We start from the raw sequence: 17,151 nt of genomic DNA, 5'->3' as shown, positions 1-17,151 counted from the left end.
TCTGAGCTAGAACAGTAAAATTCTTAATCATACTGTAACTCTTCTATTATAAAGGGCCAAAGTCCCGTGCGACTCACTGGAAACAGATGGTCTTATACCTAGAAGACGTGCTCAACATTTGTAAAGGGGAGACGTTGACGGGGACCATGACTGTGGCGCCTAATAAGAAGAATCCCCGCGACGTGGATATAACCATTAAGTATTCACTAAATGGGCAGCACTGCCAGGCTACAAGAACTCAACATTATAGAATGCGCTGATCTCTTGTGTGTTATCTTTTCCCTTGAGCTGCTGATTCTATTGGGATCTTTGTGTAACATTACAGTAGGATTTGAATCCTATTTATATTGGAATTTGGATATTATTAATTTTGTTTATCTTTGGTTTTGCTTAGCTCCTCTTATTACATTGGCATGGAGTTTGAATTGTTGAGATTTCTCATCATTAAATGATTCAGGCGTAAGCACAAGTTGATGAGCATCCAAATTGGCATTTTGGTCTGAACCCAGCGCCAAACTCGCTGGGTTTCCAAACTCGCTGGGTTTCCAAACTCCTCTTATTACATCCAAACTCGCTGGAACCCAGCGCTCGCTGGGTTTCCAGCGCTCGCTAGAACTCAGCGATCGCTGGGTCTTTTCTAGCGGGCGCTAGTTCTCCGCGGGCGCTGGTTTCATGGTTTTCAATTCCAAAATTATCCCGTAAAGTCTTCGAAAATCAGTGAAAATCGGGGTGAAATCCAACCACTAATTCTTTGAAAGTCGTCTGGAATCTATGTGAATTCCATGGAATTTAAATTCCATGGACTTTTTAAAGTCTGTGGAAATCCACTACGAATACACCCCCCTAAAACTTTCCAGTTCTCTTTTATATTTTCCGTTAAAAGAATGAATAATTTTAAAGATCGGATCATAATATGTTAAACATAAAATATTTGATTTTAAAGATTAACCATACTATAATTAAATCAACACTTAAAATCGCTTCTTTATAGTTAAAAGATGTCAATCCACTAACATCTTTAGGGTGTGTTTGCTTTGAGGTATAAAGAATGGATAAACTATATTTACCACTTTATGCCTTGTTTGTTTTGATGTATGAAAAAATTTAGGCAGGTTGTATAATTTTTCGGACAGCTCTTTATCCCTTGGAAAATGGATAATTTTATACCTAAAAAATGATAGTATAATTTTATATCACCTTATAAAGAGTGGATACATATATTATCCTTCAAATCAAATAAGACATAAAAAATGCGGTCCTCACTTTAAGTAATAGATTTATACCTAATTATATTATCCCTTAATTTAGAGCGATAAAAATCAAACACATTCTTAAAGTCGAATGTAGTGATTGCCCAAATCAGTATGCAATCTAATTCGTATGTCTATATAAATTGAAATTTACCTATAACACATCTACAATTAGCAATTATAAATTTATCTTCTAAATAAGTGATGATTATTAAAGTTAGGATTAATTATAGTCTATGGCTTGAACTTTAGAGTTATTTATAAAAATATTTTAATAAAAATATAAAAAATATAATTTGAGATGAAGTCATTTGTAAAAATGACCCGAACTTAAAAAAATACTAAAAATGATCTGAACTCCAAAAGTTACAAGTTTATGCTATTTTTTCTTATACTATATTTTAAAGTTTGGATGATTTTTATAAATGGTTTCAAAATTCAAATTATAAAACACAATTAATCCTTAATTTTAAGCTTATCAATCTATGATGAATTGGTGAAGAGTGCCAAGTGGGTAGGAATGTCAATTTAGCCCGAAATTTGTGGATCGATCCGAACAACCCAATAAAATTAGAGGTTTAGGATAACCCGATTATGAATCAGGCTTGCCCGTTCGGGCTGGATCAGCCCGTCGGGCTGCCGAAATTTTTTTTTAAAAAAAAGTTTGAAATTAAAATTTAGGGTAATGCTTCCTTCTTTCATTCCAATTGGCTCTCTCAAATCACGCGACAGACACACCAGAGAATATCAGTCCACGCCGTCCGCCTCTGCATCAGCCGCCGCCCGGCACCACCACCGGTTACCCCGCCTCAGCTATCACCACCACCGCCTCTGCCTAAAGCCTAAGGTATATGCAAATTTTGGGTTTCAAGCTCGATTTATATTTTGTTTCAAGCTCGTTTTGCCCTCTTAGAACTAATGAAGGAGTTGGTGCAATCATGAACTTATGGCTGCTGCTGAAAATCAAGCTCTTTTTGTACTGTAATTTCCCATTTGAAGTCCAAATTTTGGTTTTGATTACATTTTGGTCTTCTCCTGCTGGAAAATTTTAGTTAGTTTGTAATGCTAGAGTGAATTGCTTCTTTCATTGGTAATGCATTTCGTCATCCAACAGAGATCTGTTGTATTTCTACTATTGTTTTAAATCAAGAAAACAGAGCCAGCAAAAATAAATAAAAATAAAAGAGCCACCTATTGGAGAGTGACGTTAAACTTAATTAAGGAAATTAAGTAATGATGGTTTGGCTAATGATACAAATGGATCAAAATCTTGACGGTATATATCATATATATGGGTCTGTTCAAGAATATTGGTATATATCTTATCTAAGGGAATGCGAATCCACTTTGTGTTTGTGCACGAGATTAATTATAGCCAGAATTTAGCTCATTTCTATATAATAACCTTTTTGCTTTAATCATTGCATAAGTGACGTTCTAAGCTAATGTGATGTGTGATTAGGTTGTTTGTGGTAGCACTGCACCTTTATAATTTTATTGTTTTAACCTTTTTTGTAGTGACAATGAGATGAGAGCAATGAAGTTCTGGGATTGGTACTTGAAGATAGCAGTTGGGTCAGCGATGGTTGGTGGTTCAATGGAGCTTTTCATGATCAAAACCGGTTTCTGTGTGAGAGCCCTCCTTCTCTATGTATTTGTTTACTTTGATTTGTTTCTCGATTATGTTTAATAACCCGTTAATAATGAGAACCCATAACTGATATAATGAATTTGAGTGCTATGAGTTTTAGTCTAGTTGGGGAGAAGTTGGAATTATTGTTTTCTTGTCTCTGGTCTAGTGTTGATGATTTGGGTACCTCTGAAATTAGGATAATATAAAAAATGGAAAAAACAAGAAGAAAAAGAGAAATTTCAAGCCCATCCTTTGATTTGATTATGCTTCCAGCTCAAACTTGAACTTGAAATTGCTCAACTGATACACCATTGAAGTTAAGTTTGAAGATTGGATTAAACGATATTGGAATTTAGTGCTTTTTCGGGGATTGGGAGTTTAGTAGCTGTGCTATTGCCTATTGTATTCTAGCTTGAAAGAGAAGTGGAGCGATCACTTGTTTTTGTGAATTCACTTAGGGCTCGTTTGCCCAGGCTAAGGCTCGATATGTTTGACTATATGTCTCTTATCACAAAATTTATCAATTGAAAAATATTAATACCCTATTATTCCAATATTAATGGTCCCAACACTCGTAGTGACATATCATGAAACAACCACACAATAAACAAGCATAAAGCGATAAATGAACACACAAGTTAGTTACCAATTAGCTGTAGACACACCTACATCTAGGGGCATTGCATAGGGGAAACTTCCACTGTCTGAAGTTAAGTTAAAAGAGGAATTGCAATGATCAGCGAGTCAAAATCCTAAGTAACTCCCGAAAACTCCACCAATGGTGAAAGCTAACAAGCTGATGAAAAACGTAATGATAATGGAAAAAAAAGACATTGTCGTTGGCATCGTTGCAGAGTTCTGATAGTTTTTCATTAATGTAAAACATTGTTTCATTAGTTATGAAGAGAAAGAAACTGATCCCTATTATATAAAACATCTAACAACCAGAAATTCTAAACAAGTAAAGTAGGGAACAAGAAAACACAAAGGCATGTCTCTCATTTATTGATGTAGGAACGAACTGGTAACTGTCGGATATTCCCTTTAGCTGCATTCTCAAGTCATCCTTGTGATGTGCCGAATGTGTATCTGCTCCATGCTGATGTGTCTTTTCGCGGAAGCACTTAGTATTACTTGAGCTCATAATGTGATTTGGGCTAACACGTACATATGCACTACGTTCTGCTTGGACGTGAGTACTGACATTCACCACCCAATCCCAACAAAAGAACATACAAAAACTCTACAAGTTCCGGTAACAAAATATTACAATTCAACTATTGGACAATAGAAGAGAGTATCTATCTTTCATAAACATGCAAAATACTTTTGAGAACACTAAGTAAACAAGACTAAGAAACAACAGCCTTCACTTGAGTCTTCGACAACATATATATAGGGTGCACTAGAGAAACCTCCCAAACAGGTTACCAAGCAACCGAACAAATATTTCCTTGCAGGAAATTTTCCAAACAAAATGTTTTGAGTACTCCTTACCAAAAAAACATTCCCTTCTCAAAAGGAAAGTTTTCAACTGTTGCAAAAGGAAACTACGAAGCTCTCGCATATGAGCAGAAAGAGAACTTCCAAAGAGACGTCTACATAAAGACAAACTGAGTGTGTCAACTTACACTAACATCAATATTAGGATATTTGCTTAGATGTATTAGATTATGCGAATATATATAAACAGATAAACTATAAACTATGGTAGGATGGTAAAATTATTGTAGTTTAGTCCGATAATAAATTAATACTATATGGTATAACTATCTTCTATTTACGTGTCTTACCTTCTAGGTGGAACACATAATCTTATATATTTGGACAATAAATATAAGACCCTTGCTTTATCAAGGACTTTGATTTTTTAATCAAACAGGATTTTGAATGAGTTATGAATAGCAATCAAGCTCTTAGGATGATGAGTTATGTAAATTTGGAATGGCTACCCCTTTTGGCATAAGGCAGTGAACTTAAGAATTATTTTTTCATTTCATTATTAGGTTAGAAAAACACTGCGTATTGTGAGTTTTTAATTGACCAATGCAAATGCTTTGAGTTGTTTTAGTTGTACATATTTATAGTTGTACCGCTTCCACTTAGTCAACTTGGTATCTAATGCATTTGTGTGAGAGCACTAACTCGTTGTGATCTATTCAATTCATTTTTCTTTGCTGGTTGTAGTCAGTAGAGCCTCTTCTGCTACTGATTATTAGCATATTCATTTATGCTTTTTCGGATTTGAGCAGACGATAAAGTAGCAGTTTTGGAGTCAGAGAAGAGGGCTTGGGAGAGTTCACCTGAAGCTCAGGCCATGAGAGAAGCTCTCAATCCTTGGGGGGATCAAGAGAAGAAAGGAAAGAAAAGTTCCTAGTTGCGTTTTAGAATGGTTTGTTTCATAAAACTTCAGCTCTTTGATATAGATTCGTATGGATCGTTGGACTTCCTTTTGAGTATCATCATATAGTTGGAAGTCACAACATGATTTAGAAATTAGAGGCAACATATCTAAAGCTAATAACTAATAGTAACTTGGTTTACAGGACTCCGTCTGGTCCGGTTTGCATATCCAATCCGCACTCAGTCAGAGTTACCTTTCCACTAATATCGAGGTTTCAATTCTTGCATCTCTTCTCGCGTTTAATTACAATTCTGAAAAATCATTTTTGCACCTACTATGCACCTATCGACTTACATTGCGTCTACAGAAAATGGGCAGTTTGTTCTGAGGCAATGTCATCTAAACCGGTGTTGGAAGATCAGAATATCTTGTTTGCTGATTGCTGTTGATGAAACTTTGATCCCTGCCTTTGTTGCAGTTTTTATTGTTGAATCCAATTGATTGGTTTGAGTTATTGCTGGTAGAAGTTTTTTGTGTGTTTTGGAAATAATGTGTAGTTTGTTGGCATTTCCATTCTGTCAATGTAGTGCAGTTTGGAGCATAAAATCTTAATCAAACATCAATTTAACGCTTACCCAAACGTGGCATAATTTGTTGGAATGGATCAAAGAGGCGTTAAAACGGGCAATGGGTTGAATCGATGGGGCTGGTCCCAGCGAATTCAAACGTGGTTCCATTTTTCACAGCCTACAATTTTATTATTAGAGTTGTCAAAATTGGACGAACCTATAGGGGGAAAAAAATATAGGACCAGTCTAAAAACTTATAGTATGAATTTTGAAATTATTTATAAAAATGGTCTAAATTTTTTAATAAGTAAAAAATTAATTTGAATTTTGAAATAATTTGTAAATGATTCAAACTTTAAATAATATAAGAAAAATGGCATTAACTCTAAAGTAATTTATAAAAGGGATTATGGCACAAAAATGCCAACTTTGAATTTTTTTTTTGCAATTTTCACATGAAGTTTCAATTAAGTCAAAAAATACATGAATTTATATTATTGTTGCAATTTTCACTTAAATTTGACTTTCAACGAAATAAGAGCTTAATTGGCAGTCGAAATTAAGTCAAATATTTTAAATTTTACTTTTTTATTCCTCCGAGCTTCTAAATAATCCCTACCATCAGAAGTTAGACCAACATTAGGTGAACTTCTGACTGTCAATTAAACTCTAATTTCGTTGAAAGTCAAACTTAGGTGGAAATTGCAACAAAAATATAAATTCATGTATTTTTTTAGCTTAATTGAAAGTTCAGGTGAAAATTACAATTTTTTTCAAAATTCGTGTATTTTTTCACTATAAATAAAAATAACTCAAACTTAAAAAAAAAAAAAAAAAAAAAAAAAAAAAAAAAAAAAAAAAAACAAAAACAAAAAGTGGTTTGAACTTTCATATGAAAGTTGTAAAAATAACATTAGATTCCTCCTTCGAACTCAAACTATAACATGGAAGGCATGTAATTGACGCAGAACAACGATAAATCGAAAGAGATTTAATTTTAAGATTTTTTTTTTTTGATTAATTTGAATTTCCTTAAACTAAACCCATAGTAGTATTATTTTAAAAAAAGTCGGGAAATCAAGAATACTCGATACTTGATTCAATAAGAACTCAATATCTGGTACGACCCATCCAAAATTTTATGAGTATCGGACAACTTAATACCCGATCAGATTTAGGGTCAGCTCGACCGGATATACCCGATATCCGAAACTCGGATTGACACCCCTAGCTTTAAGTGAATTTAATTAAAATTTTCACGTGATTTCTGCATCAACTACAAACCTTCCACACCATAATTCGAACATGAAAGTATAAATTCATACTATCTCTGTCCCATTATTTTTTGGCATTGAGATTAAGAAACATGTCAAAAGTAGATAAAATGGGTTGGTGAAAATTAGTATTTAAATATTAGGAATAGTGTAAAAATATATTGCCAAAAAAAGAATGAGATATTTTTAATGAAACATTCCATTATGGAAAGTGGATATTTGTAATGGGACGAAAGGATAACTATTTTACAACTTTTATGAAAGTTTATACAATTTTTTTGTATTTCTTGAAATGTTCCAAATTTCAAATTATTTTTTGTATATTTTATAATACGGATTACTTATATTTATTCAAAAAAAAAATACGGATTACTTATATAAATAATTTCAAATTTCAAATTATTTTAAATTCAGGCCCTCAGGCAGCCCAAAATTGACATTCTTATGACCGGTGGCCCAAATATCATCAGCCCTTCCTAACCTGTCTGACTGATGTCACTAATCGTTGCGTTAACAAAAGCAAGTGTCATTTTTTTTACTTGAGATCTTAATTAAAGAAGAAGAATATATATTTAACAAATCAAACAAAATACTTCTATAAAAAGAGAGCAAATACTATACTCTTTTCGTCCCGTTAAAAGTTGATCATTTTTTATTTTGATCTATCCCATTAAAAGTAATTCAATCTATAAAAAATAGGTAATTAATTCTTGAGAATGTGAGTTCTATCACTTTTATTTAATTTACATATTCTCCTTAATTTACATATAAAAAAGAAATAAGTCATTTTTAGCGGGACAGAGAGAATAATAAATAATGCATGATTATATTATTCGTCATAAAAAATGGATGATTATAGTATTTATGTAAAAGATTATAATGAAAGGGGAAATGAATAAGAACTAAAAAATTGCAGAATATGTCCCTAAGGGGACACCAAGCGGTGTGAATTTCTATCTGCGAACAATGAGGTTAAGGGTTCAACCCTCACCGCTCCACCTCTCCCTCACCCAAATAAAAAAAAAATGCAGAATATCAAACTTATAGCTAATCATTTAATACTTGCAACTATAAAAGTAGCATTAGACTCTTACAAATGAAATTAATTAATAGTATTATTTCCAAACTGAACTTTGCCATAAACATAAGTAAATTTATGAGTAGTCTATTTATACATATTCTGTATATACATAATAGAATATTTTAGTAATTTTCTTTAATTATGATTAATACTTAATTAGTGCTAATTAACTAATATAGTTTTTTTTACCTATCTAACCTAACCTCATCCGATAATTTAGGTAAATTAGTAAAAGTCAAAGTTCTATCTCTCCATACTAATTAAAGATTTTTATCCATAAATATATTGTAGTACTAATTTATTAAATAACTCACTAAGTTTAATTATGTTTTACTAATTAATTTCAATTTAATTTTTCCTTTTGATTGAAAAGTTTCGATTAAAAAAAATGGAATGCAAAAGTTGGAAAAAGGAATAATAAAAGGATTGCATGACTCACTAATTTTAGTTATATTTAAGTTATTTTGATTATTTCAAATTTTTTAGTTACATTTATTTGATTAAAAAATTGAAAAAAATAAATAAAAGAAAGATAAAAGTTGGAAAAAACCATAACAAATGACTAAATTTAAAAGTTAAGGAAAAAAAATAAAGTAATGACAATGTTGGAAAAAAAAATAAACTAATTCAATTGTATAAGATTAATATATTTTCTTCTTTTTCCGCGAGCTTCTGTATTGGTTTTGGTCCTAAAGTCAAAATGATTTAGATATTTTTTATTTTAAATAATAAATCACACGATTTTATTATAGATGTTTCCAACAGTTTAATTAGCAATCTTGATTTAATTCTTTTTTTAACCTACAAATAATAGTTTATTCATATAAATTATAGTATAACATTATGTAAGACATATTATGTTTGAATTATTAAATTAAAAAAATTACTTAATTTCATTATCATCTCTATTTAACTACTTTTAATTCAAGGTTTTTAATATTATATAAAAAATTCCATAAATTTAATAATAATAATAATAATAATAATAATAATAATAATAATAATAATAATAATAACAATAATAACAATAATAATAATGTAAATTACATTATTCTAATCATAAAGATACAAAATACAAAACTATAGTTGAAAAGAAAAATATAACTATAAAAAATTAAATTATAAACTTATGGGACGTTGTAACTTCTCCATATAGTGATATTTTTTTTAAAAAAAAATATATGTTATATATTAGTACAATTTATAGTTGGGTATAGCAACGTGTAAATGTACATGTTTATTTTTTATATATAGCTTATCATTTTTTTTCAGTTTATATTATAAAATTAACGTGATTAGAGGGTCAGGTATCAGGCATTGGGAAGTCCCTTATCGAATATCGAATATCAGGCATCGGAGACCCGAATTCATTAGTTGGACAATGTGGTTAATGTCGTGACATTATTATCACAATTATAGTGATTTTTCTTTCAGTCATTAATTAATTTATTTTAATTTGACTAATATATTCTAGACTTAATATATTAAAATACCTACTTCCATAATATGTCTATGAAAAATACCCACCCCCTAAGGGGGTGGGTATTTTTCATAGACATATTATGGGGGTGGGTACTTTTAATTCCACCCCTATATTCTAATACTTTACAGTATAACATATCTATACTACATTAAAATGCTAAGATTTCAAATTGGTTTCAAAATTGAGTGATAATTTTGTGGGGCTAATTGCCGCTAAATCCATATACTTTTCAATTTTTGATTTTTTCCCATGATCAAAAAAATCTACTTTAAAATCCATGAATTGGAAAATCGATTGGAAATTTTCCCTACGTCCGATTTTCGGCCATTGGCGAAATGAGTCAAATCCTATGTGGCGCAATTTAATCCAGGTGTTAACTTTAAAGAGTGACATGAGCGCCACATAAGATAAGTATTCAACACGGTCCCTAGCTCAAATCTGTCACACTAGATTCCCCCCTCCTCTAGCAAGAAATCCCAATCGAAAATCCCAATCTTTCGGTCTCGGACCGAGGGTGTGAATTCAGCAAATCACGGTAAGGAAACCGATCCTGATATGCCAAAATTGGAGGAGACCGACGAAGAAGTGGCAGTTGTGGTGGAAGTCGCAAGCGAGGTTGTTGCTATCAAAGATGAGGCATGTATGAATCCCACGGAGATGAAGGTTGCAGTGGAAGTTGTGGTGGCTATCAAGGATGAGGATTCACGTGAGGAAGTGCTTGAGAAGTCTACTTCATCTATTTTGGAAGCAAAGGCTTTGCCGCAAGCTATGGGTATTGAACAGGAGCAGCGCTGTGATGATGCAAATAAGTTCGAACTGACCTTGTTCACGCAACATCAGCTACAATGGCAGACTAATATTGGCGACACCAAGCTGATGAAGTTGGTGAAGGGTCCGTTCCACATCGATCAGTATGAAAGGGAAATCTTTGGTGAGGCAGCGCCGATGCTAACTACATGGCTGTTCGGAAGAGAGAAGAGGCATGGAGGTATTTTCAACAACAATTTCGGCATGATCAAAGTTCAAGAAAATTCAGCGTTTGAGCCGAAGCATATGGTTTTTGATCCCGGCAAGATGAATGATGGACACGAGAGAACTGCTCTAGTCCATCAATCGTTTATTGCACCAAACGAAGCTTTTGTTTTTTATCCAGGTATTTGCATTCACGACTTGGATTTGAGGACAAATCCTCTTCAACAAGAGGGGAATGATGCAGCCCGAACAGAGCCAAGCTCGCGCCAGAGCAGAGCTGAATCCCGCGCCAGACCAGAGCCAAGGATGCCAAAGCTGAAGTCGTTCCGCCAGAGTAGCGAAGTCATGCACTCGCCAGAGAAATCAAAAGGCCAGAGCAGAGAAATCAAAAGTCCAGAGCAGCGAAGTCATGCACTCGCCAGAGAAATCAAAAGGCCCAGAGCAGCGGAGCCGAGCAGAGGAATCATCCGAGCGAAGGAATCGTCCCGAGCAGAGGAATCATCCGAGCAGAGGAATCGTCCCGAGCAGAGGAATCGTCCCGAGCAGAGGAATCATCCCGACAGAGGAACCTCGGCTTTGCCAGAGCAGAGAAATCGTCCCGACAGAGTGAACTTCCAGAACAAAGCAGAGCGGACGTGCAGAGCAGAGCGTACAGAGCTGGATTTCTCGCTAGGGTTATTTTAGCTTGCTGATCAAGTTTCTTTTGTTTCCTTGTTTTTAAGTTTCCTTATTTTTACGTTATTTCCTTCTTTAAATTAGGGTTTTATTTTGCCTATATATGGCTGCTGTATGGAACGAAAGAGAACTAATTTTTGATAAATGATATTTGTGAGTTAATCTCTCTTGAGAACTACGAGTTCTTCCTGAATTTTGCCCAAGCAAATTCAACTTATCGGCGTATCGGCGAGTTCATCATCCCTAATCGTGTGTCAATCAACGTCTCCGAGTTGCTGCACCGATCATATCGTTGTGGTCTAGAGATCCGTTCTCTAGGAAACTTTGTAGATTAGGTCAGGGGTTTTGGGACAAACTTCCACCCTTTATCTTTATTTCAGTTCTCTTTTTAAGTCTTCCGTGCGTGTTTGTGAGATCAGCCCTGCAAGATTCAGCTCTGCATCGGCGAAGATCATATCAAAAATGGGATTTGATTATAAAGGCAATCATATTAGAAAATTCACCTCTAGCGGAGAATCGGGTCTAATCGGATTGAATTGTATCATGTGGTTGTTGCTTCTTAAAATCTTAACTATGAACATCTCGTGAGGAATATAAATGGCTAAGAGACTTAGATTGGTTGGAGATGTGAATGGTGAGGAAGTTTTCTTGTGAACTATCATTTGGTGTCGTGACTTTGCTTGAGGACAAGCAAAGGATCAAGTGTGGCCCTATTTTGTGATGAATTTCTGGGTGTTTACGTGTTATATTGACTTTTATTTTGGTCTCTTTCACTCAAGAGTTGATTGATTTGAGCTTTTGTGCTAATTTTGTTGTCTCAGGATTTTATGCTCAAATTGATTGATATGTGGACAAAAATAAAGTCAGAATTTAGTTGAATGGTCCGAAGAAGAATCGAAGTTTGTCTTGATACGAGTTCGTAGGCGAAAACGAATCTAAAATCTGACTTGAAACGAGGGAAAACGGACCAAAACAAAAACGATGCGCATTGCAGTGACCGGCGCCCGCCGGGAGGCGGCGCTCGCCGTGCCCATTCTGCGAAGAGCATAGGCGGCGCCCGCCTGCGCGATCTGGCAGTTACGTTTTTTAGGGTTTAAAACCCTTTTTTTTAGGGTTTCAGCGCCCATTCTAGACTCTACAGCCTCCTTAGGCGATTTTTCTATATTTTCCCTTAGTTTTTGAGAGTTAGAACACGTCTTAACAACATTGGATCATTTGGATTGAAGTTTTGCATCGAATTATTGTAAGAACTCATTGAATTCTCATTACTAGTTTTATTGTTTTCCCTTGGTTGATCTTGGTTGTTTATTTGCTTAGATGAATGAGTATATTTAGATAATTGTTATTGATGTTGATTTATGCTTTTGATTATTCCATCGCCTAGTTATAATAGTTAGCTTGTTGGTCGATTTGTTAGTGTAATTCTCCGTTGAATTTGTGTTGCTTTTCATTTACATGTTCTTCAGGATTAATGATGGCTAGTGCTTTCCATAGATTTGAACGCTTGTTTATTTCCATTGCCTAGATAATTGTTGTTTTGTGTTTTTTCATTTAATATTGCTTTCTAGATTGTTAGTTTAGAACTCTAGTTCTATATGCTTTCTTACTGCTTTCTTTTTCTGCTTCCTTTCGATTGCCTAGTTAACTTTATATGCTTTATTTCAATAACGCATTAGTTAATTGGAGAGTGAGTGTCAGACCCAAACTTCTGATTAGAGTTTGTAGATTTAAGTATCTAATGATGTTTTTTTGCCTTCTTTTTACTTGGGAGAAGGAGACAAATACAATGCAATTTGGACCGATATTTTTTTATATACGGAAGAAATTGGTAAATTTATTGAAATCTCTAGAATTTTTTCAGAAAAATATTCAAATATTATTAGGGTGATTCTATTCATAGCCCCCATTTTACTCCTTATAGCCCTCTTTTAAAATATTAATAATAATTAATTAGAAATTTACTATTTTATCCTTGTATAGCCCCCAAATTTTATTAAATATTAATTAAAATATTCAAATATTATTAGGGTCGTTTGAAAGGAAAGGGCTGGTCGCCGACGACATCGCTGGTCGCCGGCGCCATTGTTGTCGGCGAAGGGGCTATGAAAGCAAATGACAAATGGGGGTTATGAATGCAAATGGCAAATGAGGCTATGAAGTATGAACGCAAATGAGGCTATCAATATTAAGATAAAAAATAGTTGTAAAAAAAATTGAAGTGATGAATTAGTTTAAAATTTAATATTATTTGGGGGCTATACAACATAGGGTAAAATAGTAAATTTTTAATTAATTATTATTAATATTTTAAAAAGGGACTATAAGGAGTAAAATGAGGGCTATGAATAGAATCACCCATATTATTATTGTGTAAGAGACCATAAAATCAACAGCCCAAATTGAAAAACTATTGCAATGATATAAGAAGCCCAAATAATATAAAAGCTCAGATAGAGCAATTAAAATTAGATCGCAGCCCATTTTGCAGAGCCCATTTTAGCTTTAGGGTTTTGCGCTATTTTAGCATTCTTTTTCTGCGTCTAATTCTTGCCTCACCTCCCCTCTTGTCTACCCCACCCCGTCGGACTCCTCCTGCGGAGCGCACCTGAATTTCGTGAAAATGGTAAGATTTGCGATGAGCTCAATTAATCAGCTGTATTTCCGTTTAATTGTTTTTCATGTGGATGGTTATCTTTATCGGTGTGGCCTAAGCTTTTCAAACCATTTCTTAACTTTTTCGACTATGGAACACACTCATTGTTATCGAGGAGTTTGTTTATTTTAGGTGAAGATTTCGTAGGAGTCTATTGTTTAGTTGTTGACATGCAGTTTTGCTTACAATGATGTTGCTTGCAATTTTTTAAGATTTGATTTGAGTAGCTCTTGTTCTGGATTGGAACTATGCTGGTTGACTCATTGATGGTGTTGGAAACCGGTATCATTTACACAATTAATTTAGGCATTTACTTGTTTTAGGGCCGGTTCGTCTGGGACATTGTATTTGGAGTTTTTATTTTCTTTATAACAGCTGCCGCTTGTTAAGATTTTTGGCTTTGCAATGATTAAAATGTCTCACTTGTAAATTGTATTGTATTTTAGTGAATTAAAAACTAGCACGACATTTTTGTTAGCATTCTGAGGTTTGAGGTATTTCCATGTTATTTGAAGCCTTAATCTAGAGTTTACTGGCAGTGGGTAAAATGTAACTATGTTTTCAATTTTATCTGGATTTTTTTTCTTTTCTACCGGATTATGTTTGCTGAACTCGCTGTGTGTGTGTGTGTGTGATTGTAGACTGCAGAAGCTGTGAACCCGAAAGCATACCCGTTGGCGGATAGCCAGCTCACCATGACCATTCTCGATTTGGTTCAGCAAGCAGCAAATTACAAGCAGCTCAAAAAGGGTGCTAATGAAGGTGAGGTTTTTGTTTTATGTGTTTGTTTCTTAGGTTTTTGGTTGTTTGTTTTTTGTGTGTGGGATTTGGTGTTGTGCGAATGCTGAGTTGTGTTGGAAATGTTGTGATCGATTTATTTGCAGCAACTAAGACTCTGAACAGAGGGATTTCTGAATTCGTTGTGATGGCTGCTGATACTGAGCCCCTTGAGATTCTTCTTCATCTTCCACTTCTTGCTGAAGATAAGGTAACTTTTGCTGTGTTGTGTTGCCGTATTTAAATATAATTGTAACATTATGGTGTGGGAAGATGCACCGAAATTGCTGGAGTGTTGCGCCTTTGATACACACATAGTTTTAAAGAATTGTTTTGGTTTTCTTTTCTTGTTTTGTAAGATATTTTTATCTTTGCCATTTGATTTAGTGGTCGATTTATTCTTTGTAGCCCTCCTAGTTTATGTGGTATGCTGGTTATAGTCTTTGAGTTTGAATTATCTGAATTTAGAAGTATATTTGTTTGCCCAAGTTGGACAATGTTGCTTCAATCACAGCTTCAAAAGAATTGAACCATAGTTTGTAGCATATCAAGTTATCTTGTTTGAAGACCTCCAGATTATGTGCAAACAGTTTGAATTAAGTGCCTAATCATAACTTAACTTATAATAAGAATGCTGTTATGTGCATAACTAGTATTGAATGCACTTTCTTGATGTAGTTGCTTATAGTAGTTTCTGGTGAATGACTAAATGAACTGAATGATTGCAGAATGTGCCGTACGTGTTTGTTCCATCCAAGCAAGCTCTTGGTCGGGCGTGTGGAGTTACCAGACCAGTGATTGCCTGTTCCGTGACGAGCAATGAGGGAAGCCAGTTGAAATCTCAAATACAGCAACTGAAGGTAATATATGACTACTTTTATACAAAAAAACAACCTGGACTCTTGAATTTTTTCTAGTTATTTGACAAGATGGTAATTCTTGGATGATTTCTTGGTAACACAGGACGCCATTGAGAAGCTCCTGATCTGATTGTGTAAAGCCTTATCCAGCATGATGGGCCTTTGGAGCAACTCTGAGGCTTTGACTGAGTGAGTTTGGGATTGTCTCGCCGTTGTTTTGCTTATCTCTTGGACCTGTCTGTACCTTATTCATACTAGTTTATGTACCATTGTCACATGAGAACTTGTTTTTAATTACTTGTTATGAGGATTCCCTTTTGATATTGAGTGAAATTTCTGCCTTGTGGATTTTTGCTATCCTTGTCAGCTGTGGTGCTTTCTCTCTCTCTCTCTCTCATAATTGAAAAATGAAAATGAAACAAAAACCAGTTGTTTTTATGGGACATGTGGTCGTTGGAATAAGATAATTTAGATTATGTTGTTTGTTACTCCGTGTCAATTCAAATAAGATGTGTAAAATGAAGGTGGGCTGTCTTTTGAGTTGGAACATGGTTTTATTTTAATCTCAAATTTCTGGATTCCCGTGATTCCTGGCGCCCGTGATTCCTCTGCTCTGGCGCCCGCGATTCCTCTGCTCTGGCATCATTTGGATTGAAGTTTTGCATCGAATTATTGTAAGAACTCATTGAATTCTCATTACTAGTTTTATTGTTTTCCCTTGGTTGATCTTGGTTGTTTATTTGCTTAGATGAATGAGTATATTTAGATAATTGTTATTGATGTTGATTTATGCTTTTGATTATTCCATCGCCTAGTTATAATAGTTAGCTTGTTGGTCGATTTGTTAGTGTAATTCTCTGTTGAATTTGTGTTGCTTTTCATTTACATGTTCTTCAGGATTAATGATGGCTAGTGCTTTCTATAGATTTGAACGCTTGTTTATTTCCCTTGCCTAGATAATTGTTGTTTTGTGTTTTTTCATTTAATATTGCTTTCTAGATTGTTAGTTTAGAACTCTAGTTCTATATGCTTTCTTACTGCTTTCTTTTTCTGCTTCCTTTCGATTGCCTAGTTAACTTTATATGCTTTATTTCAATAATGCATTAGTTAATTGGAGAGTGAGTGTCAGACCCAAACTTCTGATTAGAGTGTGTAGATTTAAGTATCTAATGATGTTTTTTTGCCTTCTTTCTACTTGGGAGAAGGAGACAAATACAATGCAATTTGGATCGATATTTTTTTATATACGGAAGAAATTGGCAAATTTATTGAAATCTCTAGAATTTTTTCAGAAAAATATTCAAATATTATTAGGGTGATTCTATTCATAGCCCTCATTTTACTCCTTATAGCTCTCTTTTAAAATATTAATAATAATTAATTAGAAATTTACTATTTTATCCTTGTATAGCCCCCAAATTTTATTAAATATTAATTTAATTCATCATTTCAATTTCTTTTTATTACTCCCTTCGTCCCAATAAAAGTGACCATTTTTTTTTTGGCAGAGAGATTAAGAAGGGGATTGTTATGTTTTAATTGAGTGTGACCCACCAAAATTAGTGAGTAATTTTTAGAAA

At 34.0% G+C, this 17,151-nt stretch overlaps 1 protein-coding gene and 1 long non-coding RNA gene across 4 annotated transcripts; both read left to right on the top strand.

Moving 5' to 3' along the window:
* The first annotated feature begins 1,935 nt into the window (after positions 1–1,935).
* Positions 1,936–5,741, top strand: LOC131003586 (uncharacterized). 2 transcript variants are annotated; one of them, XR_009094724.1, is made up of 5 exons: positions 1,936–2,097; positions 2,769–2,880; positions 5,136–5,275; positions 5,430–5,498; positions 5,595–5,741. It is a non-coding gene; the product is annotated as an uncharacterized LOC131003586 (long non-coding RNA). The 2 variants fall into 2 exon arrangements; XR_009094723.1 differs by lacking the exon at positions 5,595–5,741 and having other exon boundaries at positions 5,430–5,530.
* An 8,005-nt stretch (positions 5,742–13,746) lies between these two features.
* Positions 13,747–15,928, top strand: LOC131003585 (uncharacterized). 2 transcript variants are annotated; one of them, XM_057930111.1, is made up of 5 exons: positions 13,747–13,904; positions 14,576–14,696; positions 14,819–14,922; positions 15,440–15,571; positions 15,675–15,928. In XM_057930111.1, exons 1-5 carry the CDS (start codon positions 13,902–13,904, stop codon positions 15,699–15,701), a joined length of 387 nt encoding a protein of 128 aa, XP_057786094.1. In that variant the 5' UTR covers positions 13,747–13,901; the 3' UTR covers positions 15,702–15,928. The 2 variants fall into 2 exon arrangements, with proteins under 2 accessions (XP_057786094.1, XP_057786093.1); XM_057930110.1 differs by having other exon boundaries at positions 15,440–15,928.
* Positions 15,929–17,151: the final 1,223 nt, after the last annotated feature.

The sequence above is a fragment of the Salvia miltiorrhiza genome, unplaced genomic scaffold (genome assembly GCF_028751815.1).
Source record: "Salvia miltiorrhiza cultivar Shanhuang (shh) unplaced genomic scaffold, IMPLAD_Smil_shh original_scaffold_233, whole genome shotgun sequence".
NCBI classification, from domain to species: Eukaryota; Viridiplantae; Streptophyta; class Magnoliopsida; order Lamiales; family Lamiaceae; genus Salvia; species Salvia miltiorrhiza.
This window is presented reverse-complemented; position numbering and strand designations above follow the sequence as displayed.

Coding starts and splice junctions, on each gene's coding strand:
- LOC131003585 (XM_057930110.1), top strand. Junction 14,697..14,818: donor CAAAAAGGGTGCTAATGAAG/GTGAGGTTTTTG, acceptor ATTTATTTGCAG/CAACTAAGACTCTGAACAGA. Junction 14,923..15,439: donor CACTTCTTGCTGAAGATAAG/GTAACTTTTGCT, acceptor GAATGATTGCAG/AATGTGCCGTACGTGTTTGT.